Source organism: Anastrepha ludens, chromosome 2 (assembly GCF_028408465.1).
Source record: "Anastrepha ludens isolate Willacy chromosome 2, idAnaLude1.1, whole genome shotgun sequence".
Lineage (NCBI taxonomy): Eukaryota > Metazoa > Arthropoda > Insecta > Diptera > Tephritidae > Anastrepha > Anastrepha ludens.
Window position 1 is genome coordinate 25,207,051 of NC_071498.1, and position 26,138 is coordinate 25,233,188.

Consider the following 26,138-nt stretch of genomic DNA (forward strand, 5'->3'; position numbering starts at 1 on the left):
TGTATTTGAGACCTTTCGTTTTTTTTGTTAATTGGAGCCGAAAGCAAAAGTAGTTTCAGGTAAGAAATGGAGGACTACAACTTAACTCAAGAAATGAAGAGGCACGCAGTTATCGTCGCTATATGCGCAAATCACGCCGATTTAGAAATCTCTAATTTTCTTCAGCGCGCCCGTTCATAATGTTCGCCGTGAATTGGAAGCATCGGGCGGTGATGTAGAACCTGTTGCAAAACGTAAAAAACACGAGAAACTTTCTGACACTATCCGATCTGCAAAATTTATTCAACAAATGCAAGCGATCACTGACGAGGGCCTTTCAAAATCAATGAGTGCCTGGCGAGGGAACTTAATGTTTCTGAGGGTCTTATCCGTTGAGTTGCCCTTGAAGATCTGCGGTATAAATCCGACGTTATGCGCAGAACATAGTTTATGACGGAGCAAACACGGGAACAGCGAGTTATCCGATCAAAACACCTTATAAACAAAATTAAACACCCTGAAGCGCCTGTGATGTTGTGGTTTTTTCTTACGAAAAAAGTTGGGCCAGGACTAAAAGACTAACCGCAGAAGGTCCAAACCTACAGAGGTTCCTATTGCACGAAGTATACAGCCACTTTTATGGTTTCAGGTGTTGTGAGCAACAAAGGGCATGTAATGCCACCTCACTTCTTTACTCAAGAATTTCGAGTAAATTCTGTTTCATACATTCTGTCAAAAAAGTATGTTTCAATAAAACGGAAAATAATACTTTAATCATCAAAATTTATTTTGTCGCCTTCAAAATGGGCTCCATTCGAAGCAATACACATATGCCAACGATTAGTCCAGTCATCAAAGCGCCTTTTAAATTCGTTTGAAGAGGTCTTCTTCAGCTATTTCAGAGAAATCTCGTAAATTTAAGTATTTCTTACATTATAGATCGTCAACCGTGACGACTCTATTCTTTGCGTTCGAGCGCTGGGAGAGGTATAATTATGTATTCAAACTTTAGTCGCGTTTTTCTCAAAACTATATTTTTCGAATTGGCGTACACGATAACTCGAAAAGTTATTGACCGATCTAACTGAAATTTTACACACATCTTTTTTATGATATTACTTTCTATGTAAATACAAGGTTTCGAAAATTTTTCGAAAAAATAATTTTTTCGAAGCAAAAATAGTAAGAAAATTCGCCCCAAAATTCATTTTTTTTAAGCATTTTATTCCGCAATTTTTTTTTTCATTTTGGTTTAATCCATATAGAAAGTATGACATTAATAAACAAAAACATTTTTGGGTTTTTGTATTCAGGTCACTGACGCCGATGCTACAATGCCCGTCGATTGAGAAGCCCCGCTGCGACCTTCCTGGAAGAATTGAGTGTACATCCGCCATTTTAAATGATTAAATTAAAAAAATATATTATTTTAATGTATAAATAAACTGTATGCCCATTTTGAAAAAATATATTTACTTCTTCATTTTAAATAATTTTAATGAAAATCAGGGAAATATGGCCGTTTACAGGTATCTGTCCCCTTTAATGAACAATTCCCGATATTGTTTTGACAGAATGTATATGGAGGTTGTAGAGACAGTAGTAGGGAAACCCTAGAGAGATAGTGTACCCAGTGACAGCACATACATCTTTGAGCAGGACACTGCCCCTTCACACAAAGCGATTGGATGGCAGAAAATTTCCATGACCAATTAACACCGAACTTATTGCCGCCTAACTCGCCAGACCGTAATCCCCTGAAGTACTACGTATGGGGCGTAATTGAGCATGAAATCAATAAGCATCCTCATAATACCATTTCTTCTCGGAAGGCTGCTCTTTATACCGTTGTGGTCAATACGATCAAAGAGCATTTGTTTCGGGCATGCAATCGTTTCCGCACCCGGATCGAAGAAGTTATTGCAGCTAATGGAAATTTTGTAGAATGATTTTGTAGATATATAATAAGTTGATATTGTTCATTTTCATTTTTTTGAAAATATAAGCTAAATAATTGTACTCTGAAGTTGTCCTCAAATACCGCACGTGCCCTGTACTATTGTGATCAGGTAGAGAAGTGGCTTTCCAATTTAAACTTCGTGGGCACATCGTTTCAGAAAAATATTCTTAGCATTGGTTCATTGACTTCTGTCTTAAGTTCCATGTCATTAACCTCATTAGTTTTATATATATTACTAAATTTTACAAAAATCCTTGACAGTCCAAAGCGTTTAATTGTATTAGTTGATACACATACTAACATATATGACGCAAGTATATGTGCGTGGAAATTAAGCTCTAATTGAACTAATGTTAAAAGAAGGCCTTGAATAGAATACAAATTGCAAAATTAAAAAATGCAGAAATAAGGTTACACTCAATAACGAAGTTAAATATGAAAAAATGTCGAACAGGTGCTCTTCAAGTGAGTTCGGTACCATAACTAAATCGCGTTCATTCTCTATTGAAGATCTAGATCTTCTGTCTCAGGACAGCTTTGACTTTTAGATGTTTTACAACGCACGTCTGAAGAAACGAAGCTCGCTTTGGAATGAGACAATGAAAATGTGTGCAATATTAACCAAACGCAACTGCAAATCAAAATATATTAACATTTTAGTTAAACACCATAAGCAAACAAGGTGGCACAAAATTAATAATCCGATTTTGTTCCTAAATACATTTTGTAATAAATAAAATTTCACTAAATAAAAAAAAATGTTTTTAATAAATACTTGTAAAATACTAAAATATATTTTTTACTAAATAAAAAAAATTAAAATTTTTTACTATTATTTTTTTTTTTTCTAAATAAAAAAATTATTTTTAATTAGTACAAAATTTAGTTAGAAAAAAATCGGATGGCTAATTTTGCTCCACCTTGTTTGCTTATGCTGTTCAACTAAAATGTAAATTTATTTTGATTTGCATTTGCATTTAGGTAGTTGATATTGCATAAATTAAATTTAAAATAATAACTACTAAATAAAAAAAAAATATTTTTTATATAATATTAAATATTTACTAATTCAAAATTTTTTTTTTTTTACTAAATAAAACAATTTTTTTCACTAAATAAAAATACTATTTTTTTACTTATTAAAAAAAAATATCTTTTAATAAATAAATAAAATATTTTTATATTTTCTACTAAATAAAAAGAACTATTTTGAGTGACGGAACTTTATTTTAACCCTTACGGACTCCATTACTTGTCTGTTTGTATACTGCAGCTGTCTAAATAGTTCACATGAGTCAAATATGATTGACGTTCGACGCCATCTGCAAAAATTATACATCTTCCGATAGGGTGATTAATTTTGTGCCACCTTGTGCATTTTGTTACATATACACACGCATCTTTAGAGCAAGTGTTGGCAAATAATCTTTAAACACCAAGATTCACACACACAAGCATGTGCGTATGTACATTGGTTGACTGACAAATTTGTAGAATGAGCAAAGAAATTTGCAATTTTGCAAAAATAATATTACATAACTAGTTTAATAAGAATTTGGTCGTCTTCTGCTTCCAATGGCACTGACACCGTTGGATGTTTGTGACTAAAATCAAGAACATTCGCCGCTTCTTTTTATTCTTTGTAGCCCAGTAAATACAAGCAATTTAGATTATTTGATTAAGGCATCGAATCATGAGTGGACCATTTTTGTAGAACAAAGTTATAGTCCAGCACATCTCAATTTCTCGCGCAATGGGACAAGGTTAGATTCTATGGTTGCTCACGAGACGGCCCACGTGGAACAGAAATCAAATTCGTCCCTTGTGACGCCATTGCAGCAGAAAAAGAGCAGAAAGAGCAGGAAAAAGAGGATTTATGGGGGTAACGGAGATGGAAGGTAATGAAAAACAAGAGAGAAACAATGACTGCTCACGGTAGTGTTAACCAAGGGGAAAAGTATTCAGAAGCTGTGGTCAAGATCAGACCATTAACCGACTCTCAGCAAATTTGAAAGAATCAACTGATTGGCTGGCGTTACCATAGCGGTCTTCATAGCGGTTCATTTCCAAAATTGATTGGACAGCTGTGTGAATACGTGTGAAATGAGCGGGCACAATTCTGCTGCCGAATCTCCGGTGACATGGTAGCCGAAGTTGCTTGCACAATTTCGTTTCTCCCATTGTAATCTATCATCGTTGGAGATAACCGCTTCATGCTACTGATAAATTTAATGAAGTGTAGTAAGGAAGGGAGCGCCAATATCCTTAAATCTTAGCTCTGCAAGAGCAGGAAAGCTGAAGAGCGAGTGCTGAGTGATTACACCTCATCCTCCAGAGAGCTGCTGCAAAAAGGACACGAAGTGATAGGACTCGAGGATTCTAGCTCTCAGCCAGCTGTACTCGCAATCATAATCAAGATTTTTAACAACATCCCTTGAAAAGCTCTTTACCATCGTCAGTTCACAGAATTCTTAAATGAAATGGAGACGACCCTCCTCCTTCACAATAAACTTATGCAGTTAATATAAAAAAAAAACAGATGCATTTGCTGACAGATTTGAGCAATTCAACACCAACAAAACCACTCATGCATTCATAGTAAATCCTCTCAACACAAATAGTAACGAATTCCACATTGAGCCATTTGGAAATGATACTGGATGCCTGAATGCAGAAATGTATGTATGTAACGCAGCAAAAGTGGAAAGCTTTTATAGAAATGCCACGAGTTGAGGCCCTTATATTCGACGCATAGAATAGTCTTCCACATTGCTGCAGTGAGGTGATTTATTTATCAGCGTACTATTTTTTGTTGGCCAGAAAATATTTAGTGGCTCTTTAAAAACTTTAAAATTTGTAAATTTTGTAAATTCTAACTTTTGACTCTTCCGACTCAAAAGGGCCCCGACCTCGGGTCTTGTGTCATCACCTGTAATGAATACGCCTTGATCTATATGGCCTATTAATGGAGCATTTCGATGCTTATGCTACGATTTTAACGCTCATTCTATTGCTTATGTTGGACTAGCTTACTATCGTCAAGAAAACAATGGTATAACGCATGGGTTGAAAAGTCACGGGCCTAACACATAGTTGGCACTATTTTTATTGCATTCACCTCTTTTTAAGTTCGTACTAACACTAAAAAGACAGCCTTTAAGATTCCATGTTTTTTATTCATTAGTTCGTGAGTTATTGCGCTAAAAGGGACGCAACTTTTGTTATTTTCAAAACAATGGATCAAAAAGAATTTCATGGTTTAATTTTACACACAATGCTTCTTGATGTGGAAAATACCGCTCAGTGAAGCAATGGCTAGAAAAGTGTTATGGGGACTCCGCTTCATAAGAAAAAACAATAAAACAATGGTTTGCTGATTTCAAACCATCGGAGGTCGTAGAGACACCGATGATACACAACGCAGTCGACGTCGAAATGCGGCTGTAATGCCAGAAAACACCAAAAAAATCCTCAAAATCATTTTGAATGATCGAAAAGTGAAGTCGCGTGAGTTAGCTGACATCGTAAAGATATCAAAAGAACGAGTTGACTTTATATGTCATGAATATTTGGCTATGAGAAAGCTCTGTTTAAAGAGGGAGCAGCGTTTTCTCACTGTTTTGTTTCATGAAGGCAACGCATCGTGTCACAAGTCAATCAAAACAATGGCAAAACTACATGAATTGAACTTCGAATTGCTCCCACATCCACCCGTATTCACCGGATTTGACTCCCAGTGACTACTTGCTGTTTCCAGATCTAAAAAAAAAATGCTCACCGGTAAGAAATTTTGCTCGAATGAAGAGGTTAGCACTGCAACTGAAGCCTATTTTGAGGCAAAGGATATATATAATATATACCTATATATTTAATTGGCACGTAAACCCTTTCTGGGTGTTTGGCCGAGCTCCTCCTCCTATTTGTGGCGTGCGTCTTGATGTTGTTCCACAAATGGAGGGACCTACAGTTTTAAGCCGACTGCGAACGGCAAATATGTTAATGCTTTTTCATGGCAGAAATACACTCGGAGGTTTGCCATTACATGCCGAGGGGTGACCGCTAATAGAAAAAACATTTTCTTCAGTTTGGTGTTTCATCGAGATTCGGACTTACGTTTTCTCTGAACTCCAACCCATTCGGCTACGGCGGTCGGAAAGTGGTATTGAAATGTTAGAGCGGCGCTAGAGTGATTGCGTAGTTCTTGATGAAAATTACGTCGATGAGTAAAATTAAATTTGAACAAAAAAAAACGTGCTTTCTTTGTTAGGGCCGGAACATTTTAGCCCATGTGTTACTTTGTTGATAAATGATTGACGATAACTTTTTATTCTTGTGATGAATTTGAATGCCTTTTTATTCCCCTGATTTTTTTCAGTAGCTTTTTTTTAGATCTCAGCGCTTAAGAAAACAAAACATCAAAGATCAGCGGGACGCCAAAACAAAATTAAGCCGTACGTCCTGCTCACTGCCCCCATCGTCCCCTTTGGGCGGGAGCAGGGCAAACGTTGGGTTCCTTATTATCTTGCCTCCATTTAAGTGCTACAACACTATTATAAACGTAATGGCCGATCAAAACAAACATTTTTATTTGCTTCCATGTACTTTAAATATCCCAGTCGAAGTGCAGCGCTTTTCCTATTTTATGACAATTTATATGTCAGAGGTTGTTGCTTTTGCAAACTTTTCTGAAACAGCTGCTCATCTCCATTCTCATACGCAAAATTTGTCTGCCAGTTGTTTTTTCTGTGGTTGCACTCAATAAAGTAAGCCGCTAACTCAAGTTGCAGCGAGTTATTTGCAATTTTTACCAAATGTGATGATATGTTATTGTAACAACAGCAACATCTACGCTCCACTTACGTACGTATGTATGTGCATATATCAGTGGTGATGATGCGATCGCCGTTGCCATAAGTTCATACGTTTATTGCGACAACAATTGTTGTTGGCCGCTGTTGCAAGCAATTTAGCCATTTTTGGTGTGCGGTTTGTATCTTCTGCTCCGTTGCTTGTTGATGGTGAAGATGATGATGATGATGATGATGATAATGATGCTGCTGGTTTGTGGTTGCCAAAAAGTGAAAGGATTTTGATTTTATTGCTGAATTTTGTTTTTTTAATGTTTCGATTTTTTTTTTTGTTTTTTTTGTAGTTTATGTTTTACAATTGTTGCTTTTTGGCAAGTAATTAACTTTTATTGTATGTGAATGCATATTCATACCTCCATAAGTATTCACGCATGCCCACATATATTATGTATGTGAACCTATGTATGTATATACATATATATATGTAACTACATAAATGCATTCGCATATTCTTGTTGTAATCATCCTTGAATAGCTTGCAGCTGCAAACGCCATAAATGAAACGTAACTACGAGTTATAAAAGCACAACTGAAACCGAAACTGAAACCGAATATACTCGTACAATTTGTGGTGACTTTAGCATCTGTGCGCATTAATCGCAACACAAATAAAAAATATATTGTATAAAGACATAATGCGTAAAAAAAGTTTGCTACAAAGTTGTGGCGGTGCAACATATTATCTGCCTCTTTGAGTTGTTTTAAATAAGCCGCGCTAATCACTTTTTGCATTTTTATGTAGACGAGTACTTTGAAGGCAAGACTGCTGCTTCTCTTGAGGCCATTAGGTTAGGGGGCACTGGCTTCAAGCTTGGCTTGCAATATGGCGTCTGCAAAACTTTTAGAAACCTCTATTTCCATACGCTTTATTCTATTAGTCTATTCATCATCATAGTTATTCCAGCTCCTTTGTGGAATATGGAATGTGGGTTGAAATGGTTGAAGTACCACTCTGGCACTCCCCAAGTAGCGCTAAATCGCCGTTTTGATACCATTATGAGACCTCAAACAGGTAGATACCTACAGCCAACCAGAGCTGTTGATGTAATGGAGAGGATTGATGAGATTTAGGTTGGCTCACTGCACCAGACTGTCGAAGAAAGGAGCACCCAGTGACCTTAATCTTCCAGCTGACAATCCTAGACACTTCCAGAGAAACTGCTCAACAGTCTCCTTCTCTGAAAGGTCCTCACAGCCTTTGCAATGGCGCTTGAAGGGTATACCAGCTTCTCCGCGTATGTGCCGATCGTCCAATTACCGGTAAACACAGCTACGAGTTTGGAAATTGAATGACGTGGAGTCCCCAGAAATTTCTGAGTCTTGCGTCTATTGTACTGTGGTCAAAGACTTTTCGAAATAGCACATGAACAAATGGGACCCCATCTGTTCTGCGCTTTTCTGAGAAATAAGTTGTGGTTGTCGATGACCGAGATGGAAGTATCTGAAACCAATTCAGTCCCTTCCTGGCATACTCGTCAGCGATTTCATTTCGCTCTATATTCCTATGTCCTAGAACCCAGATCAGAGAAATGTTTCCTACACACCCAAGAGATATGATCGCAGCTTCACTAGCATTTTGCACGCCTGCAGGATCGTAAAGACTTTTGCCTGAAAAACACTACCAGTATTCGGCAATTTAAAGAAATAGATAAATTGGCTGAGGTACCAGCTGCGGTGCAGATTTTCCCCTCGTTCCAAACATGCCTACTTGGAAAGATGGCTCTGGCATAAGCATCAAACTTCAATTGCGGAGCATAGGGCCAAAACAAAATTTTCCACTTCTATTCCCTGCTTTTGCTTTTACTTGCTGCTACCTCAGGTTTTTGTTCACAGCCTTTATTTCACTTTCGATGCAACGGCGCCATAAGTTCCTAGTTGTGCCTCGGTTCCGCTAACCCTGGGGACTCCAGTCTAGTGCTTGTCCGCTGATCTCCGTGCCTCTCTTGCCGAGCCACTTCTGATTTCTTGCGCGAGTGGTTTTTTCTGCAGCCTTGTGAAAACATCACTTTTGCATCCCCCATCTACCGTGAATTAGCTTCCAAGACATTGAAACCCTGCTCTCTCCAATATTGAAGGACGCGCCATTCGCATATATTGTCAAATGTTTTGTTTTCTTTACATAGACTTTGAGTCCAACAGTTTTAGAGTGTCTTACAAGGTTATTCAGTTTGCTTTGCTGATCTGCACTGAGAAAGCAGTAAATCTGTATCTTCAAGATGCTCTATTGAAATAGGGTGTCACAATAATCGCCTTCTTTCTACATTATCAATCGAAGTGGTTAGAATTTCATCAATGACGACCAGGAAAAGAAGCGGTGATACGATGCGGCCCTACCTCACACCAGCTTCAGTTCGTATGGGCTCCGATTGCATTAAATGCACGAAATCTAACTGGTGTTGGTCCAGGTGGATCAGATAAGAGAAAGCTGATGAAGCGCTTATGCCGATACAGTTTGTCAAGGAAGTATTTTCATATCTACCAATAGGGCGAAATTCAGACATTTTGCTCAAGGAAATATGAATTTTTTCATGGATTTCTTTCAATGTTTGATTTTATTTATTTATATTTACTCCATCTTTCAGGCAGCATACGGATTCCTCTTACGAAAAATTCGAGTTCTTTTGATTTGATCCATTCATTGAGCCAGTTTGCGATGCTCTCGTAAGAAGTGAACCGCTCTCCAATGAGGGCATGAAACACATGGTAATCTGAATGTGTAATGTCTGGGGAATACGGCGCGTGGGACAAGATTTCCCACTTCAGTTCCTCTAAATATTTCTGGACCGATTTAGCAACGTTTGGTCTGGCATTGTCATACAGCAAAATCAGTTTGACGTGTCTACCGTTACATTCCGGCCGCTTTTCTTTGAGAGCTCGATTCAAACGCTCTAGCTGCAGTCGGTAACGATCGTTGGCCGCCAGTGATGATTTCAGATGATTTAAGGAGTTCATAATACATAGATGACACTCTTCTGATCCCACCAAACGCACAACGTAACCTTTGAAGCACGAATCTTTTGTTTCGCTGGCGATGGACCTGGTTTACCTGGCAGGGTGATAGATCATAATAGATCAATTTTTCTTCGCCAGTGACGATACAATGTATAAAATCTTTTCTTTTCTGCCGTTCAAGAAGTATCTCACACGTCAACAAACGTCTCTCGATATCCCTCTCCTTCAATCGATGTGGCACCCAATTACCAGCTTTCTCGACCACTCCCATCGCGGGCAAACGTTTACCGACGGTTGATTTGTCAACATCCAACTCCTTAGACATATCATCAAGGGTTCGACATGCGTCTTCATCCAATAATTGCTGTAGTTCGAAGTTTTTCGATGCCCCTTCGCTGTCTTTATCACTCGCGTCAAAATTGCCACTTTTAAATCGTCGAAACCACTCTTTACAAGTTGTATCGTATTTGTTAGAGCGTGATTACCGTAAATAGTGATCAATGTATGGCACTTTTCAGCTGCACTTTTCCTTAAAAGGTAATGATGATCAAGCATGACTTCCCGCAAATGCTGTTTTTTCGGGACGAACGTAGACATTTTTGACATCCGATAAAAAAGAATCTGTACACTTCAAACGAATGACAACTACTACAATCGAGACCGCTCATATACACCTTCACATTGCCAGTATATTACTAGAGCGAACACAAAAATAGTATCAGCGGCGACACCTCATTTACGGGGGCGGAAACTTATTCCCATACCCAACAAAATAACACAAAAATTACAATAAAAACAAAACAATAACAGCTTTCAAGAAAGTCTTTTACATTTGCAGTTAATATCTTTAAGTTATATGTTTAAAAAAATGAGATTTGAATCAGCAGTTTGCACGACTACCCGCATCTACTACACCATTCTCACATAATGAACCAATTTTTGAATTCTTCTAAAATAACATTTTTGAGCTCAGCACGATCTTTTGATTATTTTTTTTTGCAACTTTTTTCTTCAAATATGTCACAAATTTTCCATTGGATAAATATCCATACTTTGGGCTGGTGCATCCAGTACTTTACTGCAATTAAAAAGAAGCCACTTTGACTCGTTTGGCTGAGGTTTGTTATCAACAATGATGCCAAATTTTGTTGCACTATTTATCAAATGACATTGAAGAATTTTCAAATATTGTCGTACATCTATTTTATCTTCAGACATTAGCGCCAGCCGCGTCTTTGAAGAAATATGGGGCAATGATTCCTCCAGCCGTAGACCGCACCAAACGGTTGTTTTCATTGGATGTAATGGTTGTTCTTGAATGGCTTCGGGTTGCTATTCAGCCCAAATACGGCAATTTTGCTTATTAACGTAAACATTAAGCCAAAAATTCGGCCTCATCGTTGATCGCCATAAATTGGCGTGGCCGCGCGATCAACACTTTTCATAGAGCGTAAATTTTCGTAATAAGTTATGCGATTTGTAAACATTGTTGAGGCGTAAGTCCTTCCATGATTAAGTGCCAATGAATACTAAAAATAAAATATGTATTTAGTTTGACAGTAGTCACGCGTGATCTGTCAAAAAACCTTATTGGAAAAAGTAACTCCAATCGGTTCACCCTTTAGTTCGGCAGATACCTATCTCTAAAGGAAAGTTCTAAAAAAACACCCTCTACATATATCTACTAGGTATTGGATGCAAAACTTCATTCTTATAACAATATTGACACTTGTCTGCTTTATCTCTTACTAGACTTAGAATTTGCTCTCTAAATGCAAGGGGAATCATCTAATTTTATATCTCAAACGCTGTAATTGTACAAATTTGTAAATGAGACATGGGAGTTTTATGGGCCCTCTACTCATGATAAGAACTTAATTTAGTATTTTAATATTTACTCTACATTTTCTTGTATAATACGGTCATAATTTGTAAGGTGTAAATGTAGGATTTTAAAACTAAAGGGCTCACGCAAAAACCTGTCAATAGCTATACGTCCACACGATTGGGCAGCCGATTGCGGATTATCAGTGCTCGGTGATACTTACATACTTGGATAGATAATTGAAACACTTCAAAAAGTGCACTCAGTTTGTAAAGAAGTCAAATACTTAATCTGCTAAAATGTCAACAGCAAACGAGACAGTGGGAGCTATCGTCGACAAACTCAACCAATTCACATTCGGCACAATCGATTATATCGTTTTTCTATTGATGTTAAGTATTTCACTGCTGATTGGCATTTATTTTGGCTTTTTCGGACATGGTGCTGATAATACCGAGGAATATTTACTCGGCGGTAGACGCATGAAAACAATACCGACTGCTATTTCGCTTGTAGCGAGGTCAGTGGAACATAATACATATCTCGTAATGAGAGAGAGTTAAAAAATAAAATGCACTGATAAACTTATATATCTTTTTTGTCTTTTATCATTAGCCAATTGTCGGCGATTTCGATTATGACAATTCCAACAGAGATGTATTCGTTTGGTATAAATTGGATTTTCAATATTTTCGCGATAGTATTAATTGTACCGATACTCAATTGGGTCGTAATACCTGTGTTCTACAATAATAACATTTCCAATTGTTATGAGGTATGTTCAAAAAATATGTACATATGTACATATGTCCATGTAAAACATACGCAAATATAAGTGGAAATGAATCCTATTAAGCGGCTGAGAGTGAAACAATTGGTAAACAAGTGAAGAACTGTGCAAATTTAGACGAAAACGTAATTTACTTGTTCGGGTGTTTTTGTGACATGGTTTCATCATTAAATTCGGTGACGAGGACATTCGGTTAAGAACAAATACGGCGATCTGGTGACTCACGTCCAGAGTATACTTAAATTATGGGGGGAACACTTATCGAACTTGCTAGATAGTGACAACCGTGGATGTCACACAGAAAGTGAAGATCCCGATCCATCAATCGTCGAATACAGGATTGTCGTTCCGCTACCCCGCCATGACAGGGTGAGAGTAGCGATAACGCGGAGCGATAAGTAAAGAACAACAACTGCTGGCTGAGCTATACAAACAGGAGCTGGTAATGTGTATGCAACAGCTCTAATGCCAAATATGATCGGATGAAAGCATGCCTGCTCCTGAGAATTTAAGTGAGTTTTGCCCAATCTGTGCCAAATACGGCAGAATTCGTTTTCTAACTATCACATGCAAGGTTCTTTCGAGCGTATTGTGTGAAAGACAGAGGATCACCATCAAACAACTGATTGGACCTTATTAGTGTAGCTTTAGACCTGGAAAATAAACAATTGACCAGATATTCACAATGTGCCAAGTCTTCGAAAAGTTTCATTAAAAGAGAATCTACGCACACCGTTTTTTTTGCCGATTTTAAAGCTGCATTCGACACCACAAAAAATATGATAGTTGCTTATAAGGCGCATTGTCTGAATTTGGTATCCCCGCAAAAACTAATGCGGTTATGCAAGATAATGTTGTTCAATAGCAACAACGTCGTCAGAATTGGAAAAGACCTCTCCGAGTCATTTGATAGCAAACCAGGTTTCAAAGATGTTGACTCAACGTCGTGCGACTTCTTTAGTCTGATGCTGGAAAAGATTGTGCGAGTCGCAGTACTTAATTTATTATAAGAGCGTGTAATTGCTGGCGTATGGCGATAATATTTACATTGTCGGCCTTAGTGGAGAACGAGGACAAAACGAAGTACCTCTCGAAGTACCTCACTCGCGTATGGGCTCCCACATCACTGCTGACAGTTATAATGTTGAAGTTGTAAAAGACTTCGTTTATTTAGGAAACACCATTAACACTGATAACAATGTCACCCTTGGAATCTAACGAAGAATCTCTTTTAGCAATTGAGTAGTAAAGTCCTCTCTCGGTTAACAAAACTAACACTTTATAGGTCTCTTATCATACCCGTCCTAAGAGTGTGGCGCAGAAGCTTGGATGATGACAACATCTGAGGAAACGTACACATTGACGACGTCGACTATCGTAGACGCTGGAGCAATAAGCTGTATGAGAACAACCCGATAAAACATGAGGGTTAATGTGCATATTATTAACTTTGTTTACACTTTTCTCATAAGTGAGCACCTCGCTTAAGCGTTCAGATTTTTAAGTCACTTAGGTGTCCGCTTAGGAGAGGGCACACGGTATATAATTGGTGCTTACACCCTTCTTGGAAGTTTGGCCGAGCTCCTCCTCCTATTTATGGTGTGCGTCTTGATTTGGTTCCACAAATGGAGGGGCCTACAGTTTTAAGCCGACTACGAACGACAAAAAATTCTTTATGAGGAGCTTTTTTAAGGAAGAAATGGACCCGGAGGTTTCCCATTGCCTGTCGAGGAGCGATTGCTATTAGAAAAAAACTTTCTATCATTTGATGTTTCATGCACGGAGACTCGAACCTGCGCACTTCCGAATGGGAGTCACCTTAATATAAATACAGTTCAAACCCAATGAGCCGCGTTGTATACCTCTTTACTACATAAAGACATAAACAGTAAATTATTTTCTTATATTTTCAGTATTTGGAGTTGCGTTTCAATCGTGGCACACGACAGCTGCTGACTATTGTCTTCATGGGCACCCTGTTTTTAATGCTACCGATTTTCATATTCATACCTTCCTTAGCTTTTTCGCAAGGTATGTAATTACTATTTACACATAAATGTATAAATTCGATCATTTTGAAAAGGATTTTTTAACATATCACAAAATTTAACTTATTCCAAACCCTACATTTTAATGCGGAAAAATGCGGTATTTACGTTTTTTGGTCAAAGCATTAAGAATTTAGAATTTTCGAACTTAGAAAGCGATTTATTTTTGGAGTAAATTTATAATTGAAATGGGCAAAGTATGGACTTCTGCGATTCAACTAAATTTTTATTTTTTTTTTTTATGTTTTTTTTATTTTTTATTTTATCGGGTACTTTTTCCCCCGAGCCCGGAGTTTTCAGAGGGGCCCGGACTCGAGGGTAATTCCAAGAAATTTCTCTGCACCCTGCTAGTTTCGGTTGCCGGCGCCAAAAGATCGTTCAGCGCTTTATCAAGGATCAAAGACTACCATCGTTCTTGTTCAACTCAGAGTCGAGTAACAGGATTGGCAACTTTGTATTTGGAATCTGAGTTAGCAAGGAAACTCGACTTCGATGATATTATAAGAACTTTTGCCTCAGCTAAAGCAAGAAAAGCAAAATTCTAAGCATCGTGGCAGTCATTTTCAAATATTTGTAAGGCTCACAAAATGAATAAAAAATTTTAATTTTTTTCAGCTGCGTTTTTTATTTCAGATCTGCTGAAGAGTTTTCTAAAATTCATTTTAATCAATATTTCATAATTAATTCTATCAAAAATTTTATCAATGAGTTTTCCAATGTTTAAATGTTATATCACTATAACATAATACGCATTTTGATAAATAAAAAAAATGTGAAGGGGCCCGCATCTCAAGTTTCCCCCGGGGCCCGAATACTCTCTCCACGGCCCTGCCCCTATTTGATGCCTGCGGTTCAGCTTTTACTAACAAAACTATCCAATAAGCAAATCAGATGTAAAAACTGTCTGTCACACTACAATTTTAATCAGAATTAACTGCGCCGATAATCCCGATTAACGCCGCCGTATGCCTAGGCTATAAGAAATCAAGAAATAAATCGAAAGAGATGCCATTTTTTGTTATTTTCTTTGAACACAATAACAGTTGACGTAGTTTTGACCGGCGAGATTTAAGTCGTGAAAAGTTGTACACCGATTACATTTGATTTTGTGTAGCTCACGAACATGTTGCAAATGTATGCAGATTTAATTGTTTTTTCATAATTCCATTAAATTGCATTTCTTGATTACATTCTAGTTAAATTTTCTGCTTTTATTGCCTTGCACAAAATCCGCTCTATCAATAAAAAGACTTGGATCATATTTTCCCCATCAGGCAAAAAACCATTTACAATATCAAAATCAAAATCTAACTTTCCGGCTTTATTACGTACCAGCTTTAACCCGCGGCCCCGCTCGCATAGGAGTAGTTTTGAGGGATTTAGAATATGTGTATAAAAGAATTACAAACAATAATTTCATAGAAAATATTTTTTTATTAATAACCATAATATTACAATACCCGGCATCCGTTGCTATGCCTCGTTGAATAAAATCAAAACAACCAATCAGAAAAATATCAAGCAAAATTATTTTTATTAATTTTCTATCTCAAACCGTTTTTGAACTTTGCATTTGGATCATAGTTGAACAGCTTATGCGGATTGTGAAGTCTAGAGTGTGCTATAAATAGTGGGAAATAGGAAAAACTAAGATTTGTTAGATTAAATTTAAGCAAATATTCGATTATTAGTGACGAATGAGAGTGGCGACGCGGCCTGAGGGCTGTGAGAAGGGAGTTCCATCATAAAAACATGCCTATAACCTTCATTGGGCGAAAATATGAATGTATAAAAATTTGTACGTCATTTGGTGTTGTCGTTTCGTAGTGATGCGCGGACAACGTGCAGACATTCACCTTTATAGTATAGATTTGTTATTGCTATTAACATCACTGGGTTCTCCATCTTCACTCTCCGAAGAACTAGCGACAGCTTTATCAAAACTATGATCTCTGATGTCGCTCGCAGCCATTGCGTTCCTACTGAGCATTAAAACGAGTAATAATATGTTTAGTCTTCCTAATACTCGTATTTCAGAGAAATGTTTGAAACAAACTATTCCGAGAAATTAATTGTTTACCTCTACAGTTCGTTTCAAATTAATTCTTGGAATTTATCTTAAAAATACAACATAAGACAGCAGTCTACATTGAGCGAAAGTGCAGATATGCAACGTTCATTCATTTCAGTCTTGTAAGTCTGATTATTTCCTCATACATAATTTTATTTAAAAATAAAATGAATAATTTTTAACCCCAGTTAAAATAAGTACAAAACGAAAGAGCTCTTCCGTCGAGTACAAAAATGGAATCGTGAAAGACTCCAGGGGTATAAATTTTGTATTGTAGTATTCTGTAATGAGAAGATGTTGGATCTCCGTATGGTTCGTAAATGGTGTGCAGACTACGATTACCGGTGTCAACTAGTGGACCAAGGAAATGAGAAAAAAACGCAGGGTTGGATCAGGTCGGCAGCCGTTATTTTCTGAGTTGGAAGTTTGTATCTGGGAATGGATTGCAGGCAGGAGAGTAATGACTTTAGTTGTGCGCAGAGCTGATATTCAAAACTTTGCCTTTGCAACAGATATTGAATTTGCTATATCCACAGAAGAATTTAAAGCACCGTCACACTGGTTTTACAACTTCCTTAAACGATATGAACTGTCTCTAAGGAGATCAACAAAATTGTTTAAACTGCAAACAATGAAGCTGTTAAGCGTGCATTTGCTTTTAAGCTTTTTGGTGATGGCATCGATTTTTCGAAATACCAACTTTCCAACATGATTCCTATAAATAAGACTGCGGAATTCCTAGACCAAGGAGCTCAAAGGAGCTCATTACAAGGTTTCTCGTCAATTCACGTTACTTCTACCGGTTACGATAGTGCACCTGTTACCTGTATTTTGGCGATTCGTCTAGATGGCAAGAAAGTATCGCCATGTTTAATCACTTAAGGTAAAAAATACCAGATTTAACGCCTAATGCACCCAAGCAGTTATAAGAAAGTAGGTTGATTTTATGCTGCCACTACTGTTGAGGGGTCAGAATAGGCTAGTTTGGGATTCAGCCAGTACTCACAGCGCTAAAGGCATGTAAAACTTTCATGCTTAGGGGAAGATTGATCAAATAATGATTCCGGCAGGAATTAATGGTTACCTCCAGACACTTGTCATTGCAATAAACAAGCCATCCAAGGATCATTTGCGGATGGAAATCAATGAATATATTGAAAAAAGAATATTGAGAAATCATCGAGATAATTTAGTTAAACCAGGCTTACAATAAGTTGTGAATTGAGTACAAAATTCATAGGACGAAATAACTGATAGTGATATTTCCACTGCACTACGAACAGGCTACTTAGACAAGTAGTATTCATTTAACGATAGCTATATCGCAAGACAATGATTTCGAACCAATGATTTAACAGGAAATGGATTTGGACGATAATCAGAATATAATTCAGAATTTTATTTATGACGATGTTCGAGAAGACTGCGATTCAATAAATTTAAATTTCTGTATTCTGTGTAAAATAAATAATAAATAAAAATATATAAATGTACTTTTATTTTTGCCCTCCCCCGAAAATAAGCCCTAGGCGTATTTTGAACCAAAAAAGAAAGTAAGACAGTGTCTTATTTTCGGAAAAGGACGGTATTAATTGCTTTCTTCTTTCAAAATTCTACATGGCCAAACAAAAATTAAAATGTATACATTTATCAGATATTAGTGTTTGATAGGTTTACAAGTTTTAATTGCGTGACGATTTTTATATCTTGTATATTTTGCATATTTTCGAGCGCTTAATCATTTTTAGTGATACTCGTAAAAATACTTAAAAGAATTCGAAGTTACCTTACGACTTGTGACTTTGCTATCATATTTTAAGAGTATACTCGTAATTCTAGCAGAAGTATACCTGCATTAAAATAGCTCTCCAAAAATTTTCATAGACTAAGTCCCTTCTTACAAATACATTTTTATTGCAACAAAAAATTATTTTAGGAAGAAAAATTATGAATTGCGAAAGTAAAAGACCGGCCAGGTAGTAAGCGAGCACTTAAAGCTCATAGGGCTTAGCGAGTACGAGTATAAAAATCAGCGCGTGCGCGTAGACTACTTTTTATTTCGACTTATACGCTTTTAAGTTAAAAGAAGTTGGTGTTTCGTGAAAAGTGATCAAAGTACATATATCGGATTTTCTGCAAGCAAAATATCTTATGCGGAAAACAAGTGAAAAAGTCGGATTTAGCGATTCCGTCATCGGATATCTTCCGAAGAGTTATGAGATATTGAGGAAGAATCGCTGGCTGTATCTCATAACTGTCTAAAGGGAATCTTCAAATCTACCTAAGGTATAAGTAGAGAAAGCCGAAATGCTCAGCGAGCTCTACAAGAACAGGTCTTAGAATAGAATATTGCTTTCAATGGTATGCAGGTGGTATTTACAGGTGTCAGCACGAAAGGTGTATAAAAATAATTATGTCTAAGCATTTTTGAGAACTTTTTTTGGTTCTTTAATATGTTCATTTTTTTTATTTCAAAATTGTTAAAGTTATATATATTTCAAACTAATGCCTTTGTAATTATTTCAAATCAGTTTGGCACTTAAAATTTTGTATTTCTAAGACTTTACAATTACTTTTACTATCTATTTATTTCTTTCCTACAGTAAGCGGGCTTAATATTCACTTAATAAATGCTGTTGTCTGCTCGATCTGTATCATCTACACTATGTTGGTAAGCCAAAGCATAGATATTTTGTAAGTGGATTTCAAAAATATACCTACAATTGCCAACTGACTTACTCGCCTATCACCTGCACATATACCAGTACGAGGGTTGCCTTTTATATTATGAATGACCCATTAATTCGATATTTTTAGTGCACAAAAACTTTTCTGTGTGAGCCGATGAGTGAGAGCTCGCATTGCCTTGGTGAAGGATGATTCATCTTTGACGGTTGGATCTTATTAATTCTCCTAAAACTTCTGCCACACAAATGTTTATGTGCGACTTAGAATTGACTGTTTTAAGTTTCTCTTATGTTACAATTGCGTCATGACCAGATTTCCCACAAAAACAGGCGAACATTTGATTAGAGCTGTTTCTTCCGGGAACAACTTTTATTGAATTACGTTCATCTTGGAGCACCCACACTGTCGATTGCTGTTTTGTTTCGGGCTCATATGCATGGATACAAGTTTCGTAACCTATTAAGATGTAATAGCCGGTGGTTCAAACCGCGGCTGAATTTCTTCAACATTCCTTTACACCAGTCGACACGAGTCCCTTTTTGGGCAATTGTCAAATTATGCAATATCCAACGACAACAACTCTTCATCCAATTTGAATCTATGCTGCCCCACTAATGTCCAAAGATGCCTCTGTGTCGCGATATGCCACATGACGGTCTTGCGTTATTAATATTTCTGGCACAACAACCATTTTTGGACGGCCTACACGAAATTTATCCTGCAAGGATCGACGATCACATTGGAACTCGTTGGACCAGCGTTTCATAGGGGTTTAGTGTGGTGCTTTAACGCCAAAAGTCGACGTAAGTTGATCAATGCACTCCTGTCTCTATAATCGTAATAAATCATCCGTCGAAAATTTTCACGTGTTAATTCCATCGTTTGGACAAGATTAAAAAAACAAAAAACTTTTCAATAGAAATATCGAATTACAGCTCACAACACATAGTGTAGCAAAGGCGCAAAATATGAGAGGCAGCCCTCGTATTAACTACTTACAGACATGTACATATATATATTTATGACATCTCAAACCTTTCAAGTATTTGAAACACATACTCGTAGGGCGGCATTAAAGCAATTGTGTGGACTGATGTAGTGCAGGCTGCCGTAATGGTTGCTTCGGTGGTAATTGTCGGAGTCTTGGGTGCGGTTAAAGTTGGTGGTGTGAGTAAAATGCTTAGCATAGCACACAAAGGCAGGCGCTTGGATGTCAGGTAAGTTGAAATTTGAAATACGGGAGCTTCGAAATGAATTTTAAGATGTCCGAAAGAATACTGGAAGAATGTCTGAATAGTCCTTGACCCGTTGTCTGCACTCGCCAAAGTATCAAAGACTGTTTAAAGACAAAATAGAGCAAGATTGTAAAATGTGAAAATTTGTCTTTGCTAGATATCACAATGAAGGTGGTTTGTTTTGGTTTGTTTTTGATGTAGAGCCTTGCCTTTCGGCTCACCGCACTAAAAATCCACCCCTGCTCCGTTTCCCTTTGTCCGTAGAACTATCTTTAGGTATTGCTTAGCGGAGGGGGAGCGGCGTATTGCCTTTCTAAATGTCTTGCACTAGGCAGAAAACGGCTACATCACCTTGGTGGTGTTGCCGTGCCTCCATATAAATTATGGAACTTTAACCCCAGAATGTGCTAAAATTTTCAAAATGCCTTAAAATATAGTACGCCTCAGCAGGCTTTGCACAATAAATCTCTTTTGGTCGCAATGAGCAGTAGCCTAATAATAATAATAATTGCTTTTCTACGAAAATTTACGGATACGCTCCGTGCAAAGAGACTTTGTGATGATTTTATTTGCTCTGTTTCTTTTGACTCAAGCTTAATATCAACCAGATTGTTCAGCTTAAGTGGTTTCCCTACCTTATTGCACAATCACACCTCTTCGGTTTCAAATTGCGGGCAGACAAAACCAATAATGTTGTGCGTCTTCAAAAAAGTCAATTGCACAGAAGGTGCAATAAGAGTCGTCTTTATGTCCGAATTTATATATATATTGGTGTGTACCCCCTTTTTTTGGTGTTTGGCCGAGCTCCTCCTCCTATTTATGATGTGCGTCTTGATGTTGTTCCACAAATGCCCGAATTTATGCAAATAAAATTTGAAGCATTCGTATCCTGTCAATTTTTGGGAAGGTGGAAATCCACTTCACAATGTCTCATCTGTGTAGCCAATTCCGTACGGTAGGAATCCAACAAGAGGTCGAACGTCCGTTCGGCGAATCGCTCTGCCATTTCTGCCAACAACTCTCCTTCACTGTTTTGACGACTCTCCTTATTTTTTGAGGATGCAGCCATCTCCCTCACCAAAATGTCTACTGAGCAATCCCAGATATTATAAGCGCAGCTTCCTCTAATCTTATACTGCAAAGTTGGGTACAAAGATCTCATTTCGCGTGCATATGGGTTTTTGTTCTTGTAAATAAATTTTTGAAGCCTTTGCCATCTTTATTTCTATTCCAGTTTCGCTTTTGATGCCACCACTCGCGTCACCTTTTGGAATTCTTCCATTACCTCTATCGTTTTGTGGGTTACTTATGTGGGTTTGCATCAGAGTTGTGTACAACGAATTGTTTCGCTGCCTTCACTCAAACATGCGAGGCATGCGCTCATCATTTTTGGTCTTGGCTTCTTTGTCATCATGTTTTTTACTTGTTTCACCGGCATGAGTAAGTGAATGCTATTTAGAATGTATACTTCCTTATTATTTAATGCTTAATTTCAATTTAATTTTCCTCATTTCAGTTATGTATGCACTCTATCACGACTGCGATCCGATTACCCGTGGCTACGTGCAGAAACTGGATAAAATGGTGCCGTTCTTTGTACAGGACGTCGTCGGCCACCTCAGTGGCATGCCAGGTCTATTCATTTCCTGTGTGTTTAGCGCCGCATTGAGCACCATGTCGGCTAGTTTGAATTCACTCGCGGGCGTGGTTTATTTCGATTACATCAAACCGCATGTAAAGCATACCGAAAGAAAAGCTAACCTCATAATGCGCGCTTTCATATGCGCTTCTGGTGTATATAGCATTATTAGCGGTTTCTTAGTAGAGAAATTCGCTTCCATATTACAAATGGTTTATTCAATTGGTGGCGTAACATTCGGCTCCGTTTTTGGCGTTTTTCTTTTGGGCATGTTAGTGCCACTAGCACATGGCAGGGTATGTAGAGATTGTAGTAGTAAGTTAATAACGGCATTAATAATATTGTAATATTTTAGGCCGCTTTCTGGTCCGTCATCACAAGCATTATAACTATGTGTGTCATTATTATCGGTGCACAGGGTCGTCTGCACTACAATTCTTTACCGATGTCGGTGGAAAATTGTACTGCAGCAAACGCCACTGTTTTGCTAAATTCTACATCTACAATTGCCATAACACCAACTCCATCTACAACTGAAAGTTTCAACATTTTTCACCTCTCCTTCAATTGGTACGCCGTTACGGGCAGCATAGTTCTTTTTGTTGTCGCAATACCCCTCAGCTATATTCTGCCTGTGGAGCAGAATTACAAATTAAATTTGAAGCTGCTGTCGCCTGTTTTACATCCATTCTTCAGATATGAATTACCGCCTACGGAGGAGCTACCAGAGTTAAAGCCGCTTAATTTTGAAAAGTAAATACTTCAGCTTAATCAACAGTTTAGTTTAATACACAAAATATGTATATTTGGTATGCTATGGTATATGAAAAGAGCTAGCAAGTTTGAGCGAAGAAGAGTACAAATAAAATCTAAATAATCATTAAAAACTAGCTTAATTATAATAATTCATTAAATAAATGTACTCATGACGTTTTAACTTACTGCATATGGCGGCCACCGTAGCCGAATGGATTTATGAGTGACTAGTATTCGGTAAGTCTACGCGTATTGGATAGCAGGTTGCGATTGACAATTACGAGATCGGCGTAGTCAAGGACTTTGTTTACTTAGAATCCAGCATTAACAGCAACAACAACCAATCTCTCTACCAATCACTCATCCTCTCGGTCTTACTATATGGCGCTGAGTCCTGGGCATTGACGAATACCGATGGACGGTTATTAAGAGCTTTCGAGCAAAAAATTCTTCGCAATATCTATGGTCCAATTTGAGTGAATGATACATATCGAATACGATGGAACCACGAGCTGTACGCCGACATCGACTCAATAAAGCGCATTAAAATTCAGCGTCACTTTGAGCGAATGGATAATAACGCTCCACCAAATAAGGTGCTCTGTTCGAAATGCACCGGTGGAACTCGCAAAAAAGGACGTCCTCATCTATGTTGGAAAGACCAGGTCGACAACGACCTGGCCGCCCTTGGTGTTTGTAACTGGCGTCAACGTCCGCAATGCAGAGGCGATTGGCCAGAACCGACGACATCGGTTGTAGTTGCCAGCAAAGTCAGTAAGTAAGTATTCGGTAAGGCCCGGTTCGAAACCCACTGTGGGCATAAAACACCAAATGTTGGAAAAGGTTTCTTTCTAATAGTGATCGCCCCTTGGCATGAAATGGCATACCTCTGAGTGTATTTCTTTCATGAAAAGTTTCTCAAAAAACCGTTTGTCATTCGGCATTCGGCTGAGTTCTATCAACCAATAGGACGTCAAATTTCGTCTTGCAAAATGAAAATTTTTCTTAACTCCAGACGACTCGGTCATATAGTGACTGTTGCAAAGTGCCGTTGGATATGCAACTTGAAGGGTCACGATTAGCTCTGCAAACGGAACTGAGGATAGCGAGAATAAGTTTAAACAAAAGTCGCTTAAAAATTGGATTTTCTAATCAAATTTCACCGTAAGCTGAAAACCTCAGTTGTTGAGAGGGAGAATCGGATGACGGGAGAAGTCGATTTATACATGTCTATCTATCCATTCACACGTTAACTCGGGCAAAAATTAGTAAATTTCAATGCAACTTGGGACACATTGCCTTGGGTAGGTTGGTATTGAAAATTGGCGAAATCGATCAGTAACAAGCCTCATCTCCCATATTAGGCTTTGGTGCAGATCATGGAATAAAGTTTCTGAACCATTTAAGCACGTTAAAATCACCAATAGTGCGTACGAGTAAACTATCCAAATGTGACAGATACAAGAATTATCTATTTAATTATTCTGTTATTATTATTATTTTGATAGTTCCCTACTAATAATAAACGTCAATAAACAAAGCTAACATTTAGGATGAACAACACAGGTCTGGCAATAAAACCAGAAGCGAAGAACATTAATTAAGAACTTTCGATGGCTTCGCGATAGAAAACCACAGCTTCAGATCTCTCGAACATTATAACTCAGGTGACGTCACCAAATCAAGTGATTACTACAAAATCGCTGAGAGCCGATTAACGATCCGATATTAGTCACACCACGAAGTCGCAGTGGACGGGTGAACAGTCGAAGCGACTTCCAAAAACTATTGCGCACGAAATATTGAGAAAGAGCCTTAGAATTCACCTCTTCAAATTTCAAATCATGCATGCGCTTAAGCTTAACGATTACAATTTGCGTAAAAATTTCTGCGAGACAATGTTGGAGCGATTTCGAATGTCAAACGCCAATTTTTTGGAGTAATGAAAGCCGTTATCATTTAAAAGGAAGTGTAAATAAGTAAAATTGCCGTTATTGCTCCCCTAAACGACAGAGCCCACTATTAAAATAGCAACAGCCACTTCACATACCCAAAGTGACGGTTTGGTGTGCATTAGCAAGCAGTGGAATAATTGGACCATATTTTTATGAAAATCGGCTAGGACAAACAATATCTGTGCGCGGTGTCTCTTAACGGCGCATGCTAAACGATTATTTTCTGCCAATAATCAGAGAACACTCTTCCTTCAATACACACATACATATGGTTTGAGCGAGATGGTACGCAGATGCGATGGCATGCCACGCAGGACAGTGGCAGAGAAAATGTCTGACGAACTCTGTAATAGTCGAAATGAGGTACGTTCAATTTTTGAGCACGTCGAACTAGGAAACAATGGCCGGTGATCGAAGCAACTAATATACATAGATACGGTTTTCCTTGACGTCCCATTTTGGCCAAATTCTTTTGGTAGCGTTGCATGGCAGACTATCAACTCATCTCGTGTTGGCTGAAGTGACTATGCTGTTTGTACCATAGACACGTCATAGACTGTAGATATACCCCTACACTCTCCATACGAAGAATGAGGCGAGTGGTGCTGCCCTGTCTCGCTAATTCATCTACCTTCCAATCCCCGGTATGTCAATTTACTCTGGCAGCCATATCAAATGAATGCAGAAATATTCCGTCATCTCGTTAAGAGATGTCCGCCATTTGCAAGCAATGATGGTATTAGTGACACACCCACGCTATAGTGATTAGGCAGATGGACCGCTAATTATTTCTTAATTTAGCTTATAATTCCTAATTCTGTCACGTTACACCCTGTACAATGTGGTAATTTGGTTATCAAAACTTGATGGAGGATGTAAACAAACAAAAAAGGCAATAACAAAGAAGCACGGCATTAAGACATTCAAACAGCATATCGCTAGAAAAACACACATCGGCTGCTTTAGATAACTCATCTTTTATGGATTCGCCTTGGCATCACAGATCAACGAGTACTTCATATTTTACTTAGTGCATGAAGAATTGCATAAGGAAAAGCTGTTCAGAATCATCATTGGAGTGAAAAAATTCGAGATTATACAAATAAAAAAACAGTTTAATTCAAAAAATCATAATATTTTATTTTTGCTTTATTACTTTTCAACCAACCTGTGCTATATAACATACATAAGAGTACTTAAATGCAAGTAGTCGATTATGGCGTCGGGTATTTGTAATAAATCCTTAAGGGGTCACGGTGCTCCAGAGCTCGAAAAGTTAGGGTATTTTCATGCATTTTTTTTACAATAAGAAAAATGAAAAACGATATGTAAAATTTTTAGGCTTTTACATACAAAACTGAAAAAAAAAAAT

General features: G+C 37.7%; 1 protein-coding gene across 1 annotated transcript; it reads left to right on the forward strand.

Moving 5' to 3' along the window:
- The first annotated feature begins 11,735 nt into the window (after positions 1-11,735).
- LOC128865796 (sodium-coupled monocarboxylate transporter 1) lies at positions 11,736-22,961 on the forward strand. The gene is made up of 8 exons (XM_054106151.1): positions 11,736-12,104; positions 12,200-12,359; positions 14,288-14,405; positions 19,097-19,164; positions 20,247-20,398; positions 21,651-21,856; positions 21,933-22,351; positions 22,411-22,961. Exons 1-8 carry the CDS (start codon positions 11,884-11,886, stop codon positions 22,810-22,812), a joined length of 1,746 nt encoding a protein of 581 aa, XP_053962126.1. The 5' UTR covers positions 11,736-11,883; the 3' UTR covers positions 22,813-22,961.
- Positions 22,962-26,138: the final 3,177 nt, after the last annotated feature.

Excerpts from the sequence above, each read along its gene's own strand:
- LOC128865796 (XM_054106151.1), top strand. The coding sequence starts at position 11,884 with ATGTCAACAGCAAACGAGACAGTGGGAGCTATCGTCGACAAACTCAAC. Across the intron at positions 14,406-19,096 it reads TTCCTTAGCTTTTTCGCAAG|TAAGCGGGCTTAATATTCAC; the intron begins GTATGTAATTAC and ends TCTTTCCTACAG. Across the intron at positions 20,399-21,650 it reads GGCAGGCGCTTGGATGTCAG|TTTCGCTTTTGATGCCACCA; the intron begins GTAAGTTGAAAT and ends TTTCTATTCCAG.